The sequence below is a fragment of the Passer montanus genome, unplaced genomic scaffold, assembly GCF_014805655.1.
Source record: "Passer montanus isolate IOZ18808 unplaced genomic scaffold, ASM1480565v1 scaffold10, whole genome shotgun sequence".
In the NCBI taxonomy this organism is placed as follows: Eukaryota; Metazoa; Chordata; class Aves; order Passeriformes; family Passeridae; genus Passer; species Passer montanus.
Window position 1 is genome coordinate 24,559,784 of NW_024356505.1, and position 22,913 is coordinate 24,582,696.

General features: G+C 35.2%; 1 protein-coding gene across 3 annotated transcripts in view; it reads left to right on the forward strand.

The window, feature by feature from the left end:
* The first annotated feature begins 14,754 nt into the window (after nt 1–14,754).
* The window catches only part of SLC39A12 (solute carrier family 39 member 12), a 37,799-nt gene continuing 29,640 nt past the window's right edge, over nt 14,755–22,913 (forward strand). The window contains exons 1-4 of one of the 3 annotated variants that reach the window (XM_039713265.1): nt 14,755–14,784; nt 15,402–15,578; nt 16,650–17,002; nt 20,339–20,620. In XM_039713265.1, the coding sequence (XP_039569199.1) occupies nt 16,733–17,002; nt 20,339–20,620 (552 nt within the window). In that variant the 5' untranslated portion in view covers nt 14,755–14,784; nt 15,402–15,578; nt 16,650–16,732. The remainder of the gene's footprint in view (nt 14,785–15,401; nt 15,579–16,649; nt 17,003–20,338; nt 20,621–22,913) is intronic. The other 2 variants (XM_039713258.1, XM_039713249.1) reach the window with 2 other exon arrangements.

Genomic DNA, 22,913 nt, shown 5'->3' on the forward strand with positions numbered 1-22,913 from the left:
TAGTGCTACGAAAGTCAAACTAAACTGTAAGTTCAGTGACAGCTAAAATTAGCAACATTAGCTATGAAATGTATTTCTCTCTCTCACACACGTATCCACTGGGGTGATTCCTTTGAAGTGTTTCTTTACTGTCTGAAATACTCAGCTAACTTTCCTTTGTCAGGAATTCTGACAGTTAATAGAAATGTTTTATTTTGTCTTGGAAAAGAAAATTTTATGTTTTCATAAGACATTGCTAAATGTATTCTGCTGCAGAAAATACTCGTTGAAGTTCCATGCTTGCTTATGTAATGGTTTTCCAGCATTTGAAAACAAGCCTGAAATATGAACTGTTTATTTGTATGGAATCATTCACAGAGATAGATTTTACTGACTAGCAAAAAGACACTTTCTGTAACACTAAAAACCACATATGTACTTCATCTGGGATGACTTCCAGCTCTGTTTACTAAGAGACTATCTTGAGGAATTTCATACCAGTGCTTTAGTAGGAGCTCACAACATGAGCAGAAATCCATATGTTTGGTATTCTGAAGATGTTGAGTGTTTAACTTGATGTAGTGCTCATGATGGGGCAGTTGGAACTAGAGGATCTTCAAGGTCCTTTCAAGCCCAAACTCTTCTGTGGTTCTGTGATTCCGCTGATACTTTTCCATTGGTCCAGATGCTTAGCCAGTATGTAGGGCTATGCCAACTTGCTTGTATTCAAATACACATTTATATAACACAAGTGATTAGAAGATTCCAAGGTCAGAAAACAGCGTGATAATTGCCTTCTTTAATCAGAGACCAGATTGTATGACTTAGATCTGAGTCAATTCATGTCAAGCTATTCTTCTACTATATCTTTTGATTATTTTACAGAGATTACATATTTTTCCACTACCATCAATAACAGAAACACATTAAACTGTCTTCCTGCTTTGTTCTTGTAACATCCGCTTTTTTTCAGAAATATGCTCTTATTTCCTGCAGGATTTCCTTCATGGGCCTGTTGTTCCTTCTCACTTAGATTAAAAATATCCTTTAATCTTGCTTTGTGACTAAGTAATGAACTTCCAGCACTGTGTTTATCTGTGCAGCATGCTGGAAATACTTTGTCCCTCAAATCTTAGGATGCCCGGAATGCTGGATGCTTAACCTACAAAGAGCTAGGACAGGGCAACTAATAATGCTTTTCAAGATAGCAGCCTTCCAACCACCATCCATTCAGCCACCATATCAATTGTTCAGAGATGTGTGCCTTGTGGATACACTCATAGTCATTAAAATGTAACTTGACTTTTAGTCAGTTTAAAATCAAAATATGAAGTTTCCAACAAATTATACTTCAACATTTTTTCTTCAGCTTTAGTGAAACCAGTTTAAATATCACTTTCAAAACTGACATAAGAGTGCTACATGTAAACGAGCCTGTAGTCATGTGCAGCTGCTTCCTGAGAAATTTTTTGAATGTCACTGCTGCTGAAAATGTAAGCTGGATTTATTATGCCTGATGCAAACTGTATTTATTTGTGCTCATATGTAGGCTCTGCTCACTCTAGGAAAATGCTCTATGCTGCACATCATGCAGTAACTGGCAGGACTGGAGCCCTACAGAAATATGATAGAGGAGGTGAATTGGTGGATTCAAGTCCACCAATAATCAACCATCTAGCTGATGTACTTTTATCTTTCTTTCCTTGAGAAAGTGTGTCAGGGGAATTTGATACATCTTTTGTGATGGATTTTTCATAGCAAATGTCAGTCCCAACCAGTGAGTTATTTTCTGTTTTTAAATTGGTTTTGGAATGGCATATATTGCACTTACGCAAATTTTATCAGGGAAATCCATTATGGTCTTATAAATTCAGCAAAGGTTTCAGTGATTTTATCTTGTGTGCATATCCCACAATTTATTATTAAAACAAACATTGTTGAAGACTGTGGTAACAAACTATGATGACTTATTTCACCAATGAATAACTTCTGGATGGAAATATTTTCAAATTATATAGTAGAAGTCACTTATTATCTAGTTGTACATTTTAATTTTTATTATAAGGACTTTTTTCCTATATTAAACATTAATCCAGAACTTTATATTAAACTATTAAGAAAGTGATCAAGAATTATTGCCAAGATTAAACAATCATTATGAAAAGTTATAGGTACAGCACTTGGAATGTTCAGTAATTTTACTGTTTCATCTTTTGTTTATGTTTGTAGTAGATAAGTTATGGACAATTGAAAGTGTCATATTTTTAAGCAAAAAATTTAAATCCAGTTCTCTAAACTGTGATGAATCAGAAAAAAAGTATATATACAAATAACAAAGAGCTCTAAAGGATAAACTTCCCTTGTGGTCTGGTTCTTTCCCTGTTCAAAAGGACATGAATTTAAATCTGAGCAGGATCTTCAGTATAGTACTTAACTGCTGCATAGGGAGTAAGAGAAAATGTAGAAAGAAGAGAAATTTGAAGGGAAGAAGGGAAGTTTTCTTTGATGTTTTCTATAATCTGTATTTTTATGGCAATGTTGCAAATCACATAGCTGGCAAATGAACTGTGGAATCACTGCAAGTTAGAATTAATGAATATTCATAAGCTCACTTACCATATCAAGAATGAAAGCTTGGTAGGTTTTAGTGCTAGTGTTGCAGCTGTCTTGCATATTTGTACAATAATATATAATCAAGATAATGAATTCTTTGTCTTGATAATATTTTTTATTATGCTGTTGTGATCCTTAATGTTTCATGTATGGTCCTTTGTGATGCATGATTTAAGAGCTCCATTCTTATCAAATTAAATGGATTCTTAACTAAACTAACCACTTACGGAGGTGTTTTACACATCAGTTTAAGATCTCAGCCTTGGGCAGTATCCTGGATGAGTTCCCAGTTTGAGTTATAGCTAAGGCTAGAAATTGAAATGCAAAAACTCTTACTTGATAGGAATATTTAAATAACACATCATGGAATGAGTCAAAGTGTACAAATCTTCTGTTCAGTTTCCTGCAGTTGAATAAGGTCGGATTCCTCTTTGAGCTGCTGGAATTGTGTGCTGTTACAGAGCAGTCTATGTTGTAGCCACTGTAAGAAGACATCAGACTTAAAAGCACTAGAGGCCATTTTCTTGATGAATGGAACCTTAAAAATTTCATCAGTGATGACCCCCATGCATCCCAAACAGAAAAGGATTTTCTCAGTCAATAGCCAAATGAACAGTATTTTCTCATACAGATAATTGAGAGCAGCAGGACTGTAAGGAAACTACCAGCTAATGCCTTTATATGGGTAAGGACTGTGTTTTAGGCAGGCTGACAGGACAAAGGCTGCCTTGGTGTGTACGCTCAAAGTTAGCACCTTCAAGCAGCCTTACCTCGCAGTGGTAGCATGCTCACTGTACTAGCGTGTGGCACTACCCTCACTGCCACACCTCTGCAAATCCCTGTGACAAGGCACGTCTGCTCTCGTGTGCAGCGCTGCTCCTGCAGCTGCCAGTGTCAGCACAGTCAGTTCAACTGTCCCACCTCTCATAAACACCACCTGAAACCAGGCTGATGAAAAAGAGAATAATACCTGAGTCTCCAAGGGAAGTTAGTATATTTATTTAGTCTTTCCTCACACTGAGTCCCTCCACAGCAGCTCTTTGCTGAATTATCTGATTACTGGAAGTAGTATAGTGCATCCTAGCAGTCCTAACCAACAGAATCAGCCAGGATTGACAAGGTAGGGTGTGTCTGTATATATGTCCAGCGTTTCCTAGTTTAGGCAGTTTCTGTTTAGGTACAGGCTTAGAGATCTTGGAGAGTATTAGACTAATCTTAATCAAAGAAGCTTTGTTGGGTGCTTGGTGCAATGGGTAATAGCTCTAAACACCCTTGGGTGCTCTAACTCCCTTATTTGTGGAGCATTCCTCAAGCCTTTATCGGCATCACTACTTAGACTGTTTAATTTCTTTTTATTTTAGACTAATGGTGTTTTCAATTAACTTGTCTGTTGAAAATGGCCTCTATTGCTAAAAAAGCCAGAAGAAAACAAAAGCGGAACTATACAGAACTTTATACAGAACTAGCTGAAATCTGAAAGACTGTAACATAAAAGGAAAATTATATTTATGCAAACAGCTTCAAAGTAAGCAGTTTAACTTAATAGTTTCAATATGGGGACATGGTATTTTCTTAAGTGCAACACGGATACCATTTAGCTTGCAATTTAACAATGACAAGTTAAACATGAGTCAGCAGTGCCCTGGCAGCCAGGAGGGCCAGCTGTGTCCTGGGGTACATTAGGCACGGCATTGGGAGTAGCTCACAGAGAATGTGCCCCTAGACACAAAGAAAATGCTTAGAAACAAGATTTCTTGAGGAATACAGGATGCAGTTTATGTGCAAATCTGGTAAATCCATGCAATGTTTATGTGTAGTTGGAGTAAATTCCTGTAAAATGCTTAACTAGTCACCAGGTGACTCCATAGAGCTTACTCCCATGTCAGCAGCAAGATGCATCTCCTTGTAACTTCTGATTGCAATGCACAATGCTGTAAGACAGGACTCTTGGAAAGAAAAGTAGGTGTTTTCCTCCCCTCACCTTCGCTAGCCGTAAACTTTAGTGCCATCATGCTATACTTATCTACCTCGTCCTCACATGTGCTCCAATTTTTCTTTTGATTTTTAGAACCAGGCACCTTGCAGAACATGTGGGAGAACAATGACAACTGCTGCAGGTTACTGACTTTATGCATTGATACCAATGTTAAGATGACCTACAAAACAGTATGATTCCAGGAGCTGTATTGTATTAAGGTGATAAACTAAATCAAATACTTGTTATTAGTACTGGCTTAGAAATACAAGAAAAAAAAAGGTTCTGCTAGTTCTGCTAAAAAAGCCAACATAAGTACACGCAATTTCTGCTATGAGGAGTGTAGTATCCTACTCACATCTTGACTATTTTTTGAAATGGGAAGGACACAGGATTTGAATGTATACAGAGGAAAGCATTATTTAGTGATAGAAAATGTAAGGAAAATACCTAAAGCTGAACTGGAAAAAGCTGATGAGCTGACGAGAGATATGGGTAATGATTACAAAATCAGGAAGGTTGTGAATAAAATGGGTACAGAACTGTTATTGATTTAATTTTACAATATCCTAAAAATTTAGTAAGGAGAAGTTAAGAGGAAATTGATTTTAAAGGGACAAAAGAAAATCCTATTTTACACACAACGTGGGGAATTTAAAAAATATTTTATCACAGGATGTTATGAAGGCAGTGCCAAGATGCATTAGCTAAATGTGTGGAAAATGTTTATGAGCATTTACGAAAGGCAACAATCATGGGTGTGCTCTCTAACAGCTCATTCTAATGACTGCATGTGCTACCTGTGAGGGGAATGTACCCCAAACAGTGTTGGGCTTGCATGCCCTGTCTAAATAGCATTTCCTCTTGTGATATAATGCTGAGCAAGGTAAAGCAATGCTTAAGGCCAGTAGAGCTTTTCTTAGTCCTTACAGTCTTCTGCTCTGGCTTATTCCTTTAAATTCACTTTCCATCCTTCTCTACCATGCCTTGGAACTTGTTGCTTATTCCAGTTGAAAAATAATTTAAAATACTGCAAATACTTATGGAACAGAGTAAAATGGACAAAAGCCATGGACTTTTGCTGAGTTTTCAGCAAAACCATGGATGTTTCAGAAAATGCACAGGAAGAAAAAAACATGTCCCATAATTTGTGAATATGGCTAATTTGTGAATATGGCTAATTTGTGAATATGTGCCTAAGATAAAGTTTCTGCTGTAAAAATAAAAATGTTTCATTTTTAGGATATTGTTAAGAATCTGTGACAATCATCACATAATTGTTTATGGATTTTATTGGATAAATGCAAGTGTAGTTGGATATGTACCCATTTGAGGATGTGTTTTCAAAGCTATGTTATGTCACAATGTGACTGGGCTACCTTGCAGTGCAAGTCACATCTTTGCAGGTAATAGGGAGTATGGTATAGAAGAGTAGCACTTTCTTCTGAAATGTACAGACGGATAGATGGATTTAAAAAAAAAAAAAAAGAAAGAGAAATGTTGGAACAAACTGTCCTGTAGACTGTTCATAGACCGTTCATGTTGCATCTTCTGTTCTTACTGCATCCTCATTTATAACATTCATTGAGAGATGACATTTAAAAAGACATTAACATTAATGTCATGAATATTGAAGCATGTTTGAGATAAAATATCTCTTGAAGTAAGTCAATCTACTTTGCAAAACAAAATTGAGAATATATTTCTTCATTGTATAATATATCATCTTTGATAATAATTTATTTACTTTGACAGTTCTGAGTCCTACTGTAAAATTCACATTCCTCTGCTGCCAAATAAACTTCATTGCAAGTTAGAGAAATAAACAAAAGCAATCTGGCATATGCACTTAAACATCTACCTCTAAAACTAGTCATTCACCAGCTTAATATGAAATGGAGACACATGGAAACTGTTCCATGCAGCAGAGGGCAGCAGTAGTAAAACTGAGTAGCAAGGAGGTGGTTGCAGCATGCCTACTTTTATAATCTCTAATACAGTATAGCTCAAATAGTAAAAAAAAATTAAAAACTCTGCTAAAAGAAAACAGAGTTAATCCTTTATTTCTGTCTTCTTAATGATGATGTCAGCGTTTATTGTCATTAATAAGAGAAAATTATTTTCATACATAGTTTCTAACTTCTGGGCTTGAATTACTGTGGTTTTCACTTCACAGAAAGTTCCCTGAACTTTCTACCCTGTAGAATTTGTATTTTCCTTTGAAAAAATCATATGAGATCTGGTTCTCAACTAGCAATTGGACTTTTTTTTCCCCTGAGATCATAAATTGCTGCTTCTACAGATGCATTTTATTAGAGATTGCTTCATTACATACTAGTGGTCAACATCCTGTTAGACTCCCTCACAATCACTGAATTCTTTTTCATGAATATAAAAATATTGGAAAGCCTTTATAAATTAAACAAGTATCAGATGCAATGAAGATGTTTGTGTACAATGGCTTTGAATCTCTTATTTGGATTCATTTTTAATAGCATGGTTTTTGGTTTTCATAGCATTTCTTTTTGTTTATTTCTTGTCTATAGCTAAGACCTATGTCTGCAGCTTTCCTGCATGTAGGTACCAGTAGAATACTTTTTCTAGTCCTTGTTTTGCATAAAACTTGTCGGAATCTTGGATATTTTTGCTCTTCTGTCAGATATATTTAGAAGTAGTAAAATTGTTAATAACTTACTGAGATGAAAGGAGTAAGGGAATTCATACAGGGACAGGGAGGGATTTAACTGGCAAAATGTAATTAATAGTACAGATGTCTACAGCAAAAAAAATCTCTCAAGGCTCTTTTAGCTGTCAAGGATGTTATAATTACAGAGGCTACAGTGCAATTCCTCTCATCCAAAAGTTTGGTGTGGAATAGGCCTGACAAACTGCCTCTCAAAATGCCTCACTCTGTAATGACTGTACGGGGATCCTAGGATGACTGGTCCAGATACTTGCATATACTGCAAATTTAGATAAAACCCATCTTAACTACACACACAAATCTTGTCAGCTTTAGCCTCATTTATTCAGGAGATGACACTGAAAAAAGGCAAAACCCCCTCCTTTTTAAAATGAGGGTGGAAAATGAAGGTAAAAGAAAGAGAGAAGATAAATAATGAAGAACTATACTCAATTATGAATAATAATGGTTGAAAAGTATTTTTTTTTATAAAAAACATGGTGAAAGAGAATTAGTGGTTTCCATGCATATTTTAAAAGGCTTTTTGGAACTCTGCTTTTACAGAAAATGTTCAGATTGGAGACCAGAGAGTTGTAGGCAGGTAAAGGGTGTCAGCTTTACAGTAAAGTTTGTAGATTTTTAAATAATTGATTCGTTGTCATAAAGCTAGAAATTTGCATTCTGAAAGATATAATTCAGCTTTATCAATATGTTAAAGAAGAGATTACATAAAGGAGCATGCCAAAGGGAAAGGTGTCTATTTTTCCCCCTCTCACGAGCATGTAAATTCCTCTTTCAATGACAGTAAAGGTAGTCTTTGGCAGGTGTATCTATCTCAGATTGCTTCCTGCAATAAGAGAGCAAACTGAAGTTAATATATACACAGAAAAGTGTGAAGTTAGCCAATATACCAGTGTCATTTATTGACTTTAATTGGCAATGTTTATTTGCATGTCCCTCAAAAGCAGGCATAGAAAGAGTGCAATGAGTCATCACTCAGAAGATGGGGAGGAAACCCAGTACATTGGATCTATCCATCTATCTGAGTGTACATACAGACTCACACTACCCTTTTTCTTCACTTTGTCACTGGTTTATGAGGAGACTCAGTTATCTTCCTCTTACATTAAATTGCCTCTGTTTCCTCTTTAGTTCTTTTCAAGGCTTCTGCAGAAAAAAGATTTTTAAAAAAACATAAAATTCTGGTAAAAAAAATCCCCCAGCTCTCCTTGTAGGGAGTTAATTTTGAAAATTACTTCAATGCCCTAATGCTCTGCATACTAATCCACTTAGGCTTTATTTTTCTAGCTTATGAGTGCCAGCCATTGACTTGTTCTATTTGGCTACTTCAAATCTCACACTGGGTTGCCGATTGTATATTGTTGAATGTAAGAAAGCATATCCAATTGTTAATAATTGCTTACTTTAAATTCATCTAAATAAAATGTGAAAATTAAGATTACACTTTATAATTATGGTTTTTCAAATTCCTCTGTTGGATGTGTGTGTATATTTAAGAAAGGCAGTGGGGAAAGGGCGATTAGAATAAGCTTTATTCTTGAATACTTTAAAATCTATTTCCAAGTATGTGGAAGGTAGCGTGGGAACAAGAACCACAGCAAAATCAGAGCTGCAGGAGGCTTGGTTAGTGTTATACTAAACAGGTAAGTTGCTTGTAGTAGACCCTCAGCTCCAGGAAAGTTTCTACTTTCACAAGCTGCTCACATTGAGCCCTTCAGTATAAATCTGTAGCACACGAGAGCTTGCTCACTGCTAAATCAGAATACAAGCACTTGCTTAGAAAAGAGTTAGCATGGACTGCAGTTCAAGACTACCTGAATTATCTTTTTTCTTTTTGTAACATTTTTTTTTCTTGTCCTTATCTATAGAGAAGAGACATGAGGAGCAAAGGAGAAGATAAATCTTATTTCTGTACTTTTGGGAGAATTTGTTCAGCAGAAGGAAAGGCTTGAAAAATCTTCACAGAGAGAGTATTGCTACCAAATTTTCCCTGTGCTGCAGATTTTCCCTGTTTTGCTTTTTAAGATATAACTTACACTTGTGTGGATTTCTAGCTCTCGCTCTTTTTACCTCATTTTAATCCATTTGTTAACTTTAAGCTGAGCTTGTCTTTAGCATAGTGCTTTGATGATAACATTTCAGGATTTTCTAAAATTATAGTTGCTATAGACCCACCAAAATTTATACAGCTTAATTCAAACTAAAGGCTACAGTAACCGATGGAAGTGGATTGGCCACTGAACTAACACTTGATACCTACAGATGCCTACAACAATTCTTTTCTAGGAGCTAGTGATACAAAGAATTCTATGGCCGACACTGAGCAGAATGAACATTGTGTCCTCTTGTGATAAAAAAATAATTGTTCCTAAATTGCATAGAACAATTCTACAAGGATATATGGTATGTTTAACTCAAACTGTATTTGCAAAATTAGAATAGTAGTTAATTTTGTATTTTCTTATAGGTTAGAAAAAAGCAAGCATTTACTTCAGAATCCAATGGTTGCATGTGTGCATTTATTGTGAATACTGGTATTCATATACTGGTATGGTATGGAGAAACAATTATTTTAGAAACAGTAGAGAGAAACAATTATTTTAAAAGTGAAAATATTTCTTTCATAAAGTACAGTCATTTCTTATTATGAACTCCCTTCTCAGTATTCTTGTTACCAAGCCTTCGAACAATGAATATACCAGGTTACAGAGGAGAAATAGTGGTTTGTCAGTAGTTTTAATAAAGGTAGAAGTAAAGTCACTGTCATGCAGTGAAATTTGCATTTGGCTACTTCTTTTTCCATCAATACTGGTTCTTTCATTGTTCTTCCATTCTATGATTTTCCTTTTTTTTTTTTCTTCTCAGTATTCTTGTTATCTCTCAGACAACAGATTTTTGCCTGAAATTACTCTTCTGTATTGTGAGAATTTCTTTAGAACTGAAAACTGAGTCATAGTTTAAAAAATGTAAAAAAGTAATCACTTGTTATCTCAATTTCTCTGATAGTAAAAATTATTAACAAATATTTTATGAATATTTATGTAAAGAAAAAATACACAAGTACATAAAGAACATTTGAGTGGTTTTCAAGGATAAGGTGCTTCAGCATCTGTTACTTGAAGCCCATCTAATCAGTCAAATATTCTGTAAACTCTTCTTACTGTTGGTACCACTTATGCACTTCCTGAATTTAAGACAAAGAGATGGAAATAGACTCTCTCCTCTTATTCTGGCTTGTATTCATGCCTAAAAAACTTACATAGTTTTCTTTTATTGGAGGTAGACTAGAAGACCTTGAAAAGCAGTCATCTCTCAGACAACAGACTTTTGCCTGAAATTACTCTTCTGTATTGTGAGAATTTCTTTAGAACTGAAAACTGAGTCATAGTTTAAAAAATGAGTAATCACTTGTTATCTCAATTTCTCTGATAGTAAAAATTATTAACAAATATTTTATGAATATTTATGTAAAGAAAAAATACACAAGTACATAAAGAACATTTGAGTGGTTTTCAAGGATAAGGTGATAAGTATCAGTAGGAAAGGAAAACAATAAGTATGTTGGGGTCAGAAGTCAATGACTAAAAAGATGCAACATACAATATATGTCAATTTCCTACAAGGTGAACAGTATAATTTTCAAAAGGTTGTTTTTCAGTTTTGAACTCTATTTTTTTCATTGAAATATCAGTGTTCTGTGCTGTAGTACTACACACTATTTCACTTGGGATATTTAAATTAATAGTTCAACATACATAATAAGACTGTAAATGCTTTGCATTAGGTAACACACTCTTAGTAAGATCAACTCAGTTTTTGAGCCCAGTTTCTTTGGAAACCTAAAGGAACAAAAAAAAAAGAAACATCATACATAAACAGTCTGATAATACTGCAGAAGAAAACCATACAATAGGCAGTGAAAAGTTTAGAAATTGATTTCTGCATCTCGTTGGTATAACAGGAGGTGAGATAACTGAAGCTGACATGGTGGTCTAGTAGCTTTACTTTAATGTTTAGATACCTTCACAAAAGGTACAAGAACAATAAATACAAGTACAATTTTTTACCTATGTGTTAAGCAAAAAAATGAGCAACATTATATTCATATTTATGAAACCTTTTTATCATACCCAAAATACTAATATCTCCTGTTCTGACAAAGTTCATTGTAATAATTGCTATCACTGAATAGTCTTGATGGTTATACCTATATCCAAATGTATTTTGGTTTTCTTTGTTTTGTTTTAAACACAACAAGGCAGAGCAGTATAGAGATTGTGTGGGGAGAAGTCTGTAGTCGGAGGCAATTAATAATTTTTAAATCACACTTTCCATATAAATGAAGACTTGTGTTTAATTTCAAAACAGTTTTCATGACAGTAATGTTTTAGCACAATAAATGTCACCTTAATTCTGTAATATGTGAGAAGGCACCTCTGGGTCTATATTTCTTAAAATGTAAAAGGATTTGCTGGCCTAGAGTGTATACTAATCTGTAACTTCTTTCTTGCTACTCTACTTTAATGTAAATAGATTTCCAGGTTGTCTTGAAAAACTTTCTGCTAACAAGTGAATTTTGTAATCCTGAACTAAAACAAGATTTGTTCCAGACATATATATATATACATATACATCTGATAATACATGTAATTCAGATAATTTCAGTAATATTAATTTATTTTAATTCATTGGCAACCTTAATATATGTGATACTGCTAAGATTGGCATGTGATGCCAAAAAAAGCTTAGTTGACTATGGTAATTTTATAGTACTGACATTTTTTATTACAGCACTCTGGCATTACATTGGCAAAGATACTTTATGTATTGAAATTCTACAAATTACATGCAAAATGTAGTTCTTTCATATGTCAATATACTGCCTATGGCTGTAATTATACAATGTGCACACATCACATTAATAACATGGAGGAAAGCTGCAGTGCCAGAAGATTCTCTTCTGTTTGCCATAATTGCTGCCATTAGTAAAAAGGAAGAAAATGCATTTGCTTAGTCCATCAAAACAAGTTACACAGCATTGAAGGAATAAGAGTTATATAGCTGCATTACCCAGTATGATGTGGAGTTCAGCAGGGGTCTTGCTAAAATTATGCCTACATCCTCTCCCATTCCACTGTAAAAATAAAATAAAGCCACTTGTCATGTTGGTAGGGCTCGTGAAAATGCCCTTGTCATCTCAGAGTGAGTCCTCAATAGAGTTCCTATTCCTACACAATTTATTCATCAATCATTTGAAACCCAGTAAATTGCAGAGTGCAGTTATCCATGGCATTTGTGAATGGGCAACTTGCTTTTGTTCCCACAGCAAGGGTGAAGGTGGGAGAAGCCAAATAAGCTGCAGTTAGTCTTACTGGCTCACTTAAAATTAAAAGTAACTAACTAAACCCCTGCAACTAGAGAGGCTTGCTGTATGTTCTATGTCTAGTTATGCCATTTCTAAATTGTCTTCATTCCTTTTCACTAAGACCATAAGTTGCTGCTGTACGAGCTTTCTAAATCAGAAAAGATTGTATTTGTGGTGAAAAAAAAGTATATGCAGTTTTCTGGGATCATGAATCTGGTAATGAAATAGAGTTTTGAGAAGTTCACATTTTTGTCACTCTTCTTTTCATCTTATTTCTTCTTTTACTTTTTTCTCCAGGTCATACACCTATGCCTGTCAGCAATTAGTTGCTTTCTTGCAAGTACCCCAGCATGGTAATTGTTCAAACTAATTTTAAAATATTGATTTTTTTTTCCCTGACAATTCTTAATCTCAGATCCTTGCTTTAGCAGGCCAAGGTATGTAAATAATTGTAAAATGGAATAATATTTTTAAAAATTGTTTATTTTATATGAAAATTCATCCTACCTTTGGTTTTGCTATAGAGAGTCTCTTAGAATGTCTATTGTCGTGTTAGAATGGTAATGTACTTCACTCTGAGTTACCCCAGTTTTCCAGTTCTTCTCAAAGTTTTCTTTCATGCATATTGTGATTCTCCAGTAAATGGAGAGTCTCTGGCTTATGAGTACTGTTCATGGAGTTTTTTTCCACTTTATCAAAATTGTCCAAAAGGCATGCAATAAAATCTGAGTCAAAATGTTAGTGTCATAACACGTGAGTTATAATATTAGCAATAGGTGCTTTGGGAGGTTTTAAGATATTAAATGGTATAATTTTTTTTCTGTATATCAGTAAATTTCTAATAGGCATCTAACTACACATCTCTGTAATTGTTGTGGTCCCATTTGATCAGTTGGCACAGCCTTGGGGTGGGTGAGTGGTGGGGGAATAAGGCTGCTACACAAGGGTTTGAACAAAAGACTTAGCAACTAATGCCAGCAATTACTTCAGAAGAAGTAATCCAAGTGCCGTGTAGACATAATAGCTCTTTAAGGACAGTGGCATGACTGTGAAAACACAGTGTCAAGGGTAAAAGCAGAGTGTGAGCCTTGAGTCACTGTCAGTGATTTTGCCACCACTGAGAAGCTCATTTCCAAGCCAGGAGAGGTTTGCAACACTTAGTTATAGAAAGGGAAGTGAATTCCCCTTTCAGATCAGCCATTGTAGCCTGTACCAATTATCTGTTATTTTTTAATGTACTGAATATTTTCTTTTTTTTATCATCACTCTGCAATATAAATATTAAAGTAAGTTGTAGCCAGTATTATTATGCAAATCTCCCAGAAGCTTTCAATAGTTATGAATCATCAAATGTGTTTTTAAATGTTAGCTTTTCTCAGTAAACTGAAACAACTCACCCTCTGTTTGTACACTTTAATTGAATGGAATGAATTCTTAGTTTCAATTTGTAATTATACACAAAACATCAAATGATATACAGATAAACTTATTCTGTGTTTGTTTGGAGATTAAGCAATCCCCAGAGTTAAATTCTGGAAGCTATTGCCCCATTATCTGAGGAATTATTTTTATTAGTGGAACAAATCTGGACATGGTTAGCTTTGTTTGACAGAACAAATTATATGGAAGCCAGAGGAAATGCATATTATCATGTGTTTCTGCTTTTCAGTCATTCCTATAAAGATATTTTTATGAAAAAATTCTGTAATTCCTGTTTTTTTAAAGTGGTATATTTAGAAATGTTAGATTGATAAATATCTTTTGTAATTTATGAAGTAAAATAAAAGAATATTTAAAAGTAGGACTGATTTTTAAAATACTCAGCCTTCATCACACAGGAATCTTTACATGTACTTGTACTTTTTGTTTTTGAGAACATTTGTTTGCATTTTGTATTTCCCTTAAGCTGGCGTTGTCAGTTGAATTCTTTTATTGTCCACATCAGTTGTCAGTTCTCTGTCTTGCTAAAACAAGGCTGTTCCTTTTAAGCTTATCACCTTACAGACATTTTAGAACCCTGGATTTTTTGTTAATCTAGCTTTAAAGAGAATTATAATGTTTATATTACTACAGGCTTTCTGCTTCATGGGATTTCTTGAGCCAGCTGAGAGATGATAGTCCTCCAAAGTAGCACGGAAGGTTTGGAAGGTGGGAGAATGATATGAGAGGTGTGCTGCTCTCTGTGGAAATCTGTCAGTTGTGACAGTTTTCACTAAGTTCCAGTGCAGTAATATTGTAATCGTGTGGTGATGTAAATGTCAACTTTGTAACAGCGTCCCTCTGGAAAATCTGAGTGGGTGGACGACAATTTTTTTCACCACAGGCTGAGCTATCTCAGCTTTTTCAGTTGGAGCAAATGTGACACAGGATAAGTGGGAATGAAAGAGGCTGTTTTCTATGGGCAGTGTTTTGCAAAGAAAAAATATCATTTTTCTGTGAATGTGCTTGAAAAGATTTCTATTGTGTTCTCATATTTTCAAAAAGTAGTAATATTTTTATGAAAAAACAAAATTGAGATTTGTTGTAGAATTGATCAAATAATTTAGTGACACAGAGAACAGTTATGAGTGCTTGCATATATTATCCATCATAATGACATACATTCTTTTGTAGATTTTATACATCTTGTATTTCTAAAATAGACTGCTTACATAAAAAGATAACTACTAGAAAATGTGAAATAAATTCAATAATGCAATGCTTAGAACTTGCAAGTACAAGAAGAACATGTACTAATTCCTATCCACCTCCATTGTTACCTTAAGGGCAGCTCTCTCCATAGCAACTGAAAACTTTTCAAGGCAGCAATAAACTAATCCTCTCCAGCTTCCAGAGCACCATCAAGGAATTTTAAAAACATTGGACTTCCAGCAGCTAAATACTTCTGAGGATTCAGAAGGCCACAAACCTAGATACTCAAGCATTCTTTTTCCCTTCAGAAGGTAAGAAAATAACATTTAGAAATAAATGCTCATAATATCCTTGTAACTATGATACATATTCCTAACAGTAAAATATATCTAAACACCAAAAGATTTCCTAATATCTACAAACATACTAACTTTTTTTGGACTAAATGCCCATTTGATTCAGTAATTCTTTTTCAATTTTAAATAATTTGTTAACAGAGTTTCCTTTAAAATAAGACATGTATCATATTGCAGTTCAAAGATGAATGTATATGTGGCCGTTTAACATGTGCTTTACTATCTGAATATGTATGTCACTGCCAGCATCTGCCCATCAATAAAATCAAAACTTCTGTGGAAAACAGAAGTGAAACTATTTTATAGAATACTGTTAAAGTAGAAGGAGTGGTTTATTAGGAAGGATTGTGAACAAGAGAGATTTATAGTACAAAATGTCTTTTGCACCTAACGTTAACAAGTTAAGCTTGTTTGTCTTGTTTATTCACTGAGTTCTTTGAGTGAAATTATAACCTCAGATTTGTAATTCTTCCATCTGAGTAGCGATCACTAATTTTTAAGTACATCCTGTTCCTTCTTTTTTTTTGTACAGTATAGCTGGAGTTTAGTGATGTTGGTAAAGTGTTTTGACAATATAACCTTCTTTGTATTATTGCTATGTAATGTAATTGCTGCACATTCATAATAGTATTAGACTAGCAATATTTATTTACAGCTATTTTTGTTACTAAAAACCTGTTTTCATGATGAAATGAAAAGGAAAGCTATGGTATTTTCCTATTCTTACTGAAAAGAATTAGTAGAGAATGCAATAACATAACACTGAAATGAAAGCCATAGACTTTATTTTTATGAAGAGGGAAGGGCACTTTGAGACAACCTCTTATTGGTAATTCTAAAGAAGTTTTGAGGCCATGGTTGTCTTAGTTTCCTGCTGTTCCATGCTGTAAAGCCCTTACAGGCTCCCTGTTGTTCAAAAACAGCTTGTCACTGCAAATCAGCTTAGCCGACCAATTAATAAATCCTTTCGAACATATTGCATTAACACTAATTAAAGGGTTGGGTTTTTTTCCCTTTACCATTCAGATTCTTCAGGTTTCCAGGTTAAGCTGTGCAGCCCAAACAACAATCCAACATTCAGTGCAGATCACAAACTACAGGAAGAGGAGATGTGTTTTCTGACCAAGCATCCAGCTCTTGGGGTGGTATGTTCTGCTTTCATATTCAGCGTGCTCATTGCTGAAGGACAGCCTGGGGAAGAGCATGGGCAGGATGGCAGCAATCCTCCCAGCAGAGGCTCTCTGGTGGAAGTTTTACGCATTCTCTCAGCTGAAAACACTGAGCTCCACATGAACCACTCACGAGAACTGGTCAAAATGTTACTGGAGAGAGCTGAGTGCCCACAGCGGATTTATGGCATGCAAGAGGATTGTAATCTGGTTAGTGCTTCAATTAATGAGGGATATCTTTACAGGATCATCAGTGAGTTCTAACATTTGTTTGAGTGATACTGTCCTGAATCCGACACCTAAACATGTAAAAATCTTCTTGTTGCAGCAGAAAAAAAATTGTTCCTGTTTTGTTTCATTTTGAATTATTATTATTATTTATTGTTTGAGCTCATGAAAAGATATTCCACACATGACAGACATTCCTTTTAAAGTTCCCAAGTGTTCGTTTTTCAGCAAAAGTTTTTCTGCTGAAACCTGGTCTAACAATAAAAGCATGAGCTTGAATTTGGGGCACAGGATTTCCACTGTGGAAAGACATAGGTAAACACTGGGGACCAGTTCTTCCACTTTTTTGTTGTTGTTCTGGATTTTACTTCATAATAATAAAACCCAGACAGGATTGTCTCAGATTTATGTGCCACTTCACTGAAATATTCAAGATTAAGGGGAGGGTTTTGTAAGCAGTTCAGGTCAAGGAAAATGAAAGGCAGAACAATGAATCTACAAATCCAAATTGAAACTGGAAGTAGTCCAGGGTACAGTTGCACAGAGGGATTGGTTGTCTACTTGAGAATATTTTGAGAACTCAGTCCTGATTCAATGAAGAAAGGACAGGGACAGTGTTACTGAGCAACTTAGCTAAAAGGGACGACAAAGAGCTTGGTCAGCCTTGGCTTTCATTACTCTGGCTCTGGCACTGTTCAGTGACCTACATACAGCAGTGTCACTTTATACCACATTTACGAAGATGGTCTTAAAGGTGAATGTTTTTACAGGGTGCTGTTTCCAGCAATCTGCCAAGCCAATGAAGTGGGAATCTTTTTATCCTGTGCAGTAGACAGCTGCTCACTTTATTAACCCTTTCTAAAAATGCTCCCATTTTTCATACGAACCCAAATGTGAAATTTCATACATAAATGTTGTAGGTGCTTCTCATTTCCTAAATGGATAATTTTTTATGAAGGAGATTATTCACACATGGGCAACACATATGTGTCAGATTCAGGCCCAGACTAAAAATGAACAACATCCTCCCAAATTTCACAAAAGAGGGGACTAAGTTTTTGTTTGCCCTTTTTGTTTTTCTTTTCTAGGGGCATGTTTTTTTCTTGTATTTGTGATGTATTTCTGGAGAGCTTGCTGGTGTCCTTGGATGGACAAAATCTAAGAGAAACTTACCTGGGGCTTACTTTGATCAGTATTGCTGCTCTGTTCAGGCTTCATCTTGGAAATTTTCTATAGGAAGACTTTGAGGACTTTCACCATTTTCGGTATTCCTCAGTGTAATCTGAGTCAGAAACACTGCACACATCCTCCACTGTCAGTGTTTCTGTGCCAGCACCACAGGCACGTGGTATTCTGTAGGAAATCCTTGAGAGAAATGTGGCATTTCAGTCACATGGTGCCCACGTGGTATTGTGCTGAAATCTTCCATGATGATTTAACAAGATTTGGTAAACCAAGATGGCAAAAACTGTGCAAGAAGCACTATCCTTCAAGTTCATAAAAATTTGAAACAGAATGTCCCACCTTATATTGGCATTTTCTCTCTCATACTTGCCAGGAATCACTAATTGATTTCAGATTCAATTTCCCTTCTAAATCCAGGATTGGTTTATACCACGACTTTGTTTTCAGATTTTTTAAATTATTGTTTTTATGATATCTCTATTGGGCATTTAAAAGCAGTGAACTTTAACATTTTCTTTATACCGTCTTCTGGTTTGTTGTTATATAGTGGCCCTAAGACCTTTGGGCAGGGCCTGGCAACTGTTGAATGGCATCTGACATTTTTTTTATCTCCTAAGCAAGCAGAAGTCATATATTTGTATTGGTAAGCAAAATTTTTTTTTAACTTCTGGCCACTTAAAGGAAAGAAACTCAGATTTCAGTGCCAAAGTTTTGGGCTTCTTTTTTTGTTTAGCTTTTCTAAATCAAGGACAGATGTTTTTTCCTGTAAAAATAATAGTAGCAGCAAAAAACCCCCCAAACTAAAAACAAACAAAAAAACCCCAACCTAATGACTAATCACTTTATATTCTCTTAATATCGCTTCAAGGATCACTCACCATGGGCTACCCATATACTATGGAGTAACTGCATCTTTTACAATGCATCTGCTTCCTTCTGATTAGCAATTTTCTTTTCAGTCATCTTCCTTGCGAGAGCAAACAATGGACTCACTGATTGCAATTTATCCTCAGTGGATTTTAAAATCTTACAGAAATTTTTGAAAATTTTCCACTTCATACCATATGTTTATTGCATTACTACTGAGTGTTCGTGAAGGCTGGTTGACTGACTTGAGGTCTTTGGGACAGAAAAGAGAATAGACTCCTCCTAGTTGAAAGACTAATTCTCAGAGACTGAATTAGGAAAAGTTAAAGACCTTAATAAGCAGTGAAGGCAGAAAAGGACACAGTGAACCATACTGTAATCTAGCTTATTTATGTATATAAATAATTAATTTGGCTATTAGTGTCTACAGTTTTAAACATATTAAAAATCTGTGCTCAGATGTAAAGCCTGCACAGGGTGAATATGTAATTTCAGTCCCTCTTGAAATGCATTTGAAGGACTAAATGGGGTTGAGACCTTGTGCTAGCTCTGCACTGGATCTCATTGTTGCAGTTAACAGAATTCATTGAGAAACATAAAAATAGCTGTGTGATTACAGGCTCAATTATGTCTCTCAGCAGTGCGTTGAATATGGTATAACTTCTGTTTACATAGCCTCAATTAACTACAGTTCAGCAACTGTTTCTATCTCATAATGTAAACACATATAGAATGCACAGATGAAAATATAAATACGCCTAGCCCTTATCTAATATATTTGTAACCAGAAGTATAATCTGCTGAAGCCAGTGGAAGGTTTTCACTCTCTACAATGATTGATCAGAATGATTCCTAATTGTAGGGAGTCTCAAACCACTAAATTGTAGAATTACAGAATAGAATCATAGAATGGTTTGACTTTGAAGGGACCATAAAGGTCACGTAGTTCCATTCCCCCTACCATGAGCAGGGGCACCTCCCAATAGACCAGGCTACTCAAAGTGCCATCTCTAGGACGCTTGATTGTCGTTAAAAATAAAAGGGGCTCTGGAAAAAACCCCATGGTGTGATCTTGAAGCCATAGAACTCTGAAGAATTACCTACCCCCTCCTCCTGCCATTCTGCCAGCCTGCATTTGCGAAGTTTAGGGTTCGATCCCTTAAATATAGAACTTGTATTCTCTCGTTGTCCCTCCTGTCTGTATTTGCAGATGTCTGGCAGAGTGTCACTTGAGTTGAATTTCCATTTATTTTTATTTCTTCACAGTGCCTTGAACCAGATGCTTTGTTACTGATAACTGGAGGAGATTTAGAAGACCATCTCAGTGAAGAAGTATTTGAGAGAATTTCTCTTATTCTTCTCTACTACATTCTTCATCGTAGAGATATGTGTTCTTCAGAATTCAGCTTGAATGATAAGGATTATAAATTTTATCTACAGAGTATGCTTAGTTTAAGACATGATGAAGACTGTTATTATTTTTCACGGAATGAAACTGAAGATATTTTAGCTGCAGTAAGGCAACATTTTAAAACTTCTGAAAACCAGGTAAAGAAAACATATGTAAAAAGAACTTCATCTTTATCACAGGTATAATGCCTTTATGCTAGTACAGAGACTGTGCCAGTACCATAGTCCTCCAGAAGACTTGTAGGTGAAAGTGTCCTAGCACAGGTTGAATACTGGTATTCTGTTTTATATGCTGCTTAATGCTTTTCTTTGAGTTGTTTCTGGCATGTGCCCCTTCCACAGGGTCTCTGGAAGTGGTTGGTGAAATACTGCACTTTAGGTACCATTCATAATGGACAATTTAGATGCAGTTGCTCTGCTTAGGGCAGATGAAAAAGAGCACAGCTGTGTAGATGCAATATTTTGCACTTGGCTCCAAGGACAGAAAATAATTTCTCATATCTGATATTTGTTAGCATGGATAATACTACCAGTGATCTATGAAATCTATTTGAGATAGATCTAAGGATCTATTTAAGATTCTTATCTCAAATAGGATCTATAAAATAATAGAATAATATTATAGAGTTCAAAGTTGAAGTATTTAAATGGTATAAAGCAAAACAGATCCATTACTGGCTGGTATAGGAGAAATAATGAATTCTTTTGCTGTGATGAAATCCCTGCCAGGTTCTACACTTCCATGTCTATCCAAAGTTGGACGAAATGAGGAATCTGTCCGAAGATATGATGGCTTCCTTCAGTAGGAACACATTTGTGACTAATTATCTACCAGCATGGATATGCCTTGTAGAAAGATTGTTAAAGAGAAGCTTAAATTTAAAGTTGAAAAAAAAAGCATATTGAAGAATTTTAGCTCGGATCATCATTTCTAAGTCAGGGAACATGCTGTGAGTTTTCTCACTGTGGTTTAGAATTCCTTATTTCAAATAAGGTCTATAAAAGAATAATATTCTGGAGTTCAAAGTCGAAGAAGAAACTTTTCCTTGTAATGGGCAATAAAACAGGTTTTAGCCAGATTAGATAACTCCTAAAGTACAGGTTGACCTCCTGTCTGTACCTCCTTACATCTGTTCAAAGGATTGAGTTAAATTTGGTTTATACAAAGCTCAAAATTTTAATTTCATTAGATTTTCATTTACAGCATGCTATAGTAGGGTTTTCTGCACAAACAGAAGATGGGTAGGAGACCTGGCTGTGTCCAGAATGTTGAGGTCCTCCAGTTCCTCTCTCTGTCTTCTTTTTGTGGTCATTTCCCTCCATAAATTATTCATTGACCAGTGCTTTTGATTCTGAGTCTTGATGAACGTGCCGATTTCCAAGGACTCCAATGGTATCTGAGCAACTGTAAAGAGGCATTGGAGGGTATTTGGAATGTCATGATGGAATAACAACCCATAAAATGCTTTACTGAGGGTTCTGTTTGTTTATGCTGGCACTGTAATCAGTTGTCAAGTCTGTCCAGTAAGTGAGACTTCACCATTCACTGACTTGAGGGAAAAGAGGTTTCTTTTATGAAAGGTACACAAAACATAATAGCATAATACTTGGAATCACAACACTTGAATTGTGGAAAAGGGCCAATGGCACAGGGTAGTCATAGAAGAAAAGCATTTTTAGTGGCTCTTTATGTGTTTTGGTTTCACAGAAAATATTCTCTTCTCTAATCATGGCATCTGTTATCTTGTTTGAAATGAGAGATTTAAGTTTTGGATTGTGAAAATTTTAATGTATAGTGAATGAACAGGAAAAGAAATGGCAGCCTGCTCTCTGAAGTGTTTATGGCCTACATAAGGAGAGATGAGTATGTATGAAATAAATAGCTATTGTATTGGCTCATCTAGCTGACCTTTTAATTTTGCTAATATGAGTTAGAGAATAATTAAAGTAATTTTTTATCTTTGTTGTTATTTCATTAAAACCCAACTATTTTCAGTGAAAATAAACAAGATAGGAAAAAATAAAGAAAATATGAAAAGGGGGTAAATTTCCAGACAACTAAGAGAGTTTGTAGACCTCCACATACATGGTTGTGTACCACTAACTACTGTTTTTATTTGGTCATCCAGCAGGAAAGTCACCCTTTATCAGCAAAATTATATCTTTCCATATTGTCCCCAGATAACTAATCCATAAAAAATTGTTGATTCCATTGAATAGGTCAGGAACTAAAAATATTTAAATTCTTTCTGAAGTTTGAGATGAAGAGTTACAGTCTGTATTATTTGAGCCGATTTCTCATGCCTTAACAAAAATTCCTTCCCTTTCTTCCACTTTCTAGAAGTAGATGTAATTGAGGAGGACACTTGGAACAATAGAAACAGCAGGAAAATAACACTAAGCAAAAATAACCTGAATGAAGGACTGTACT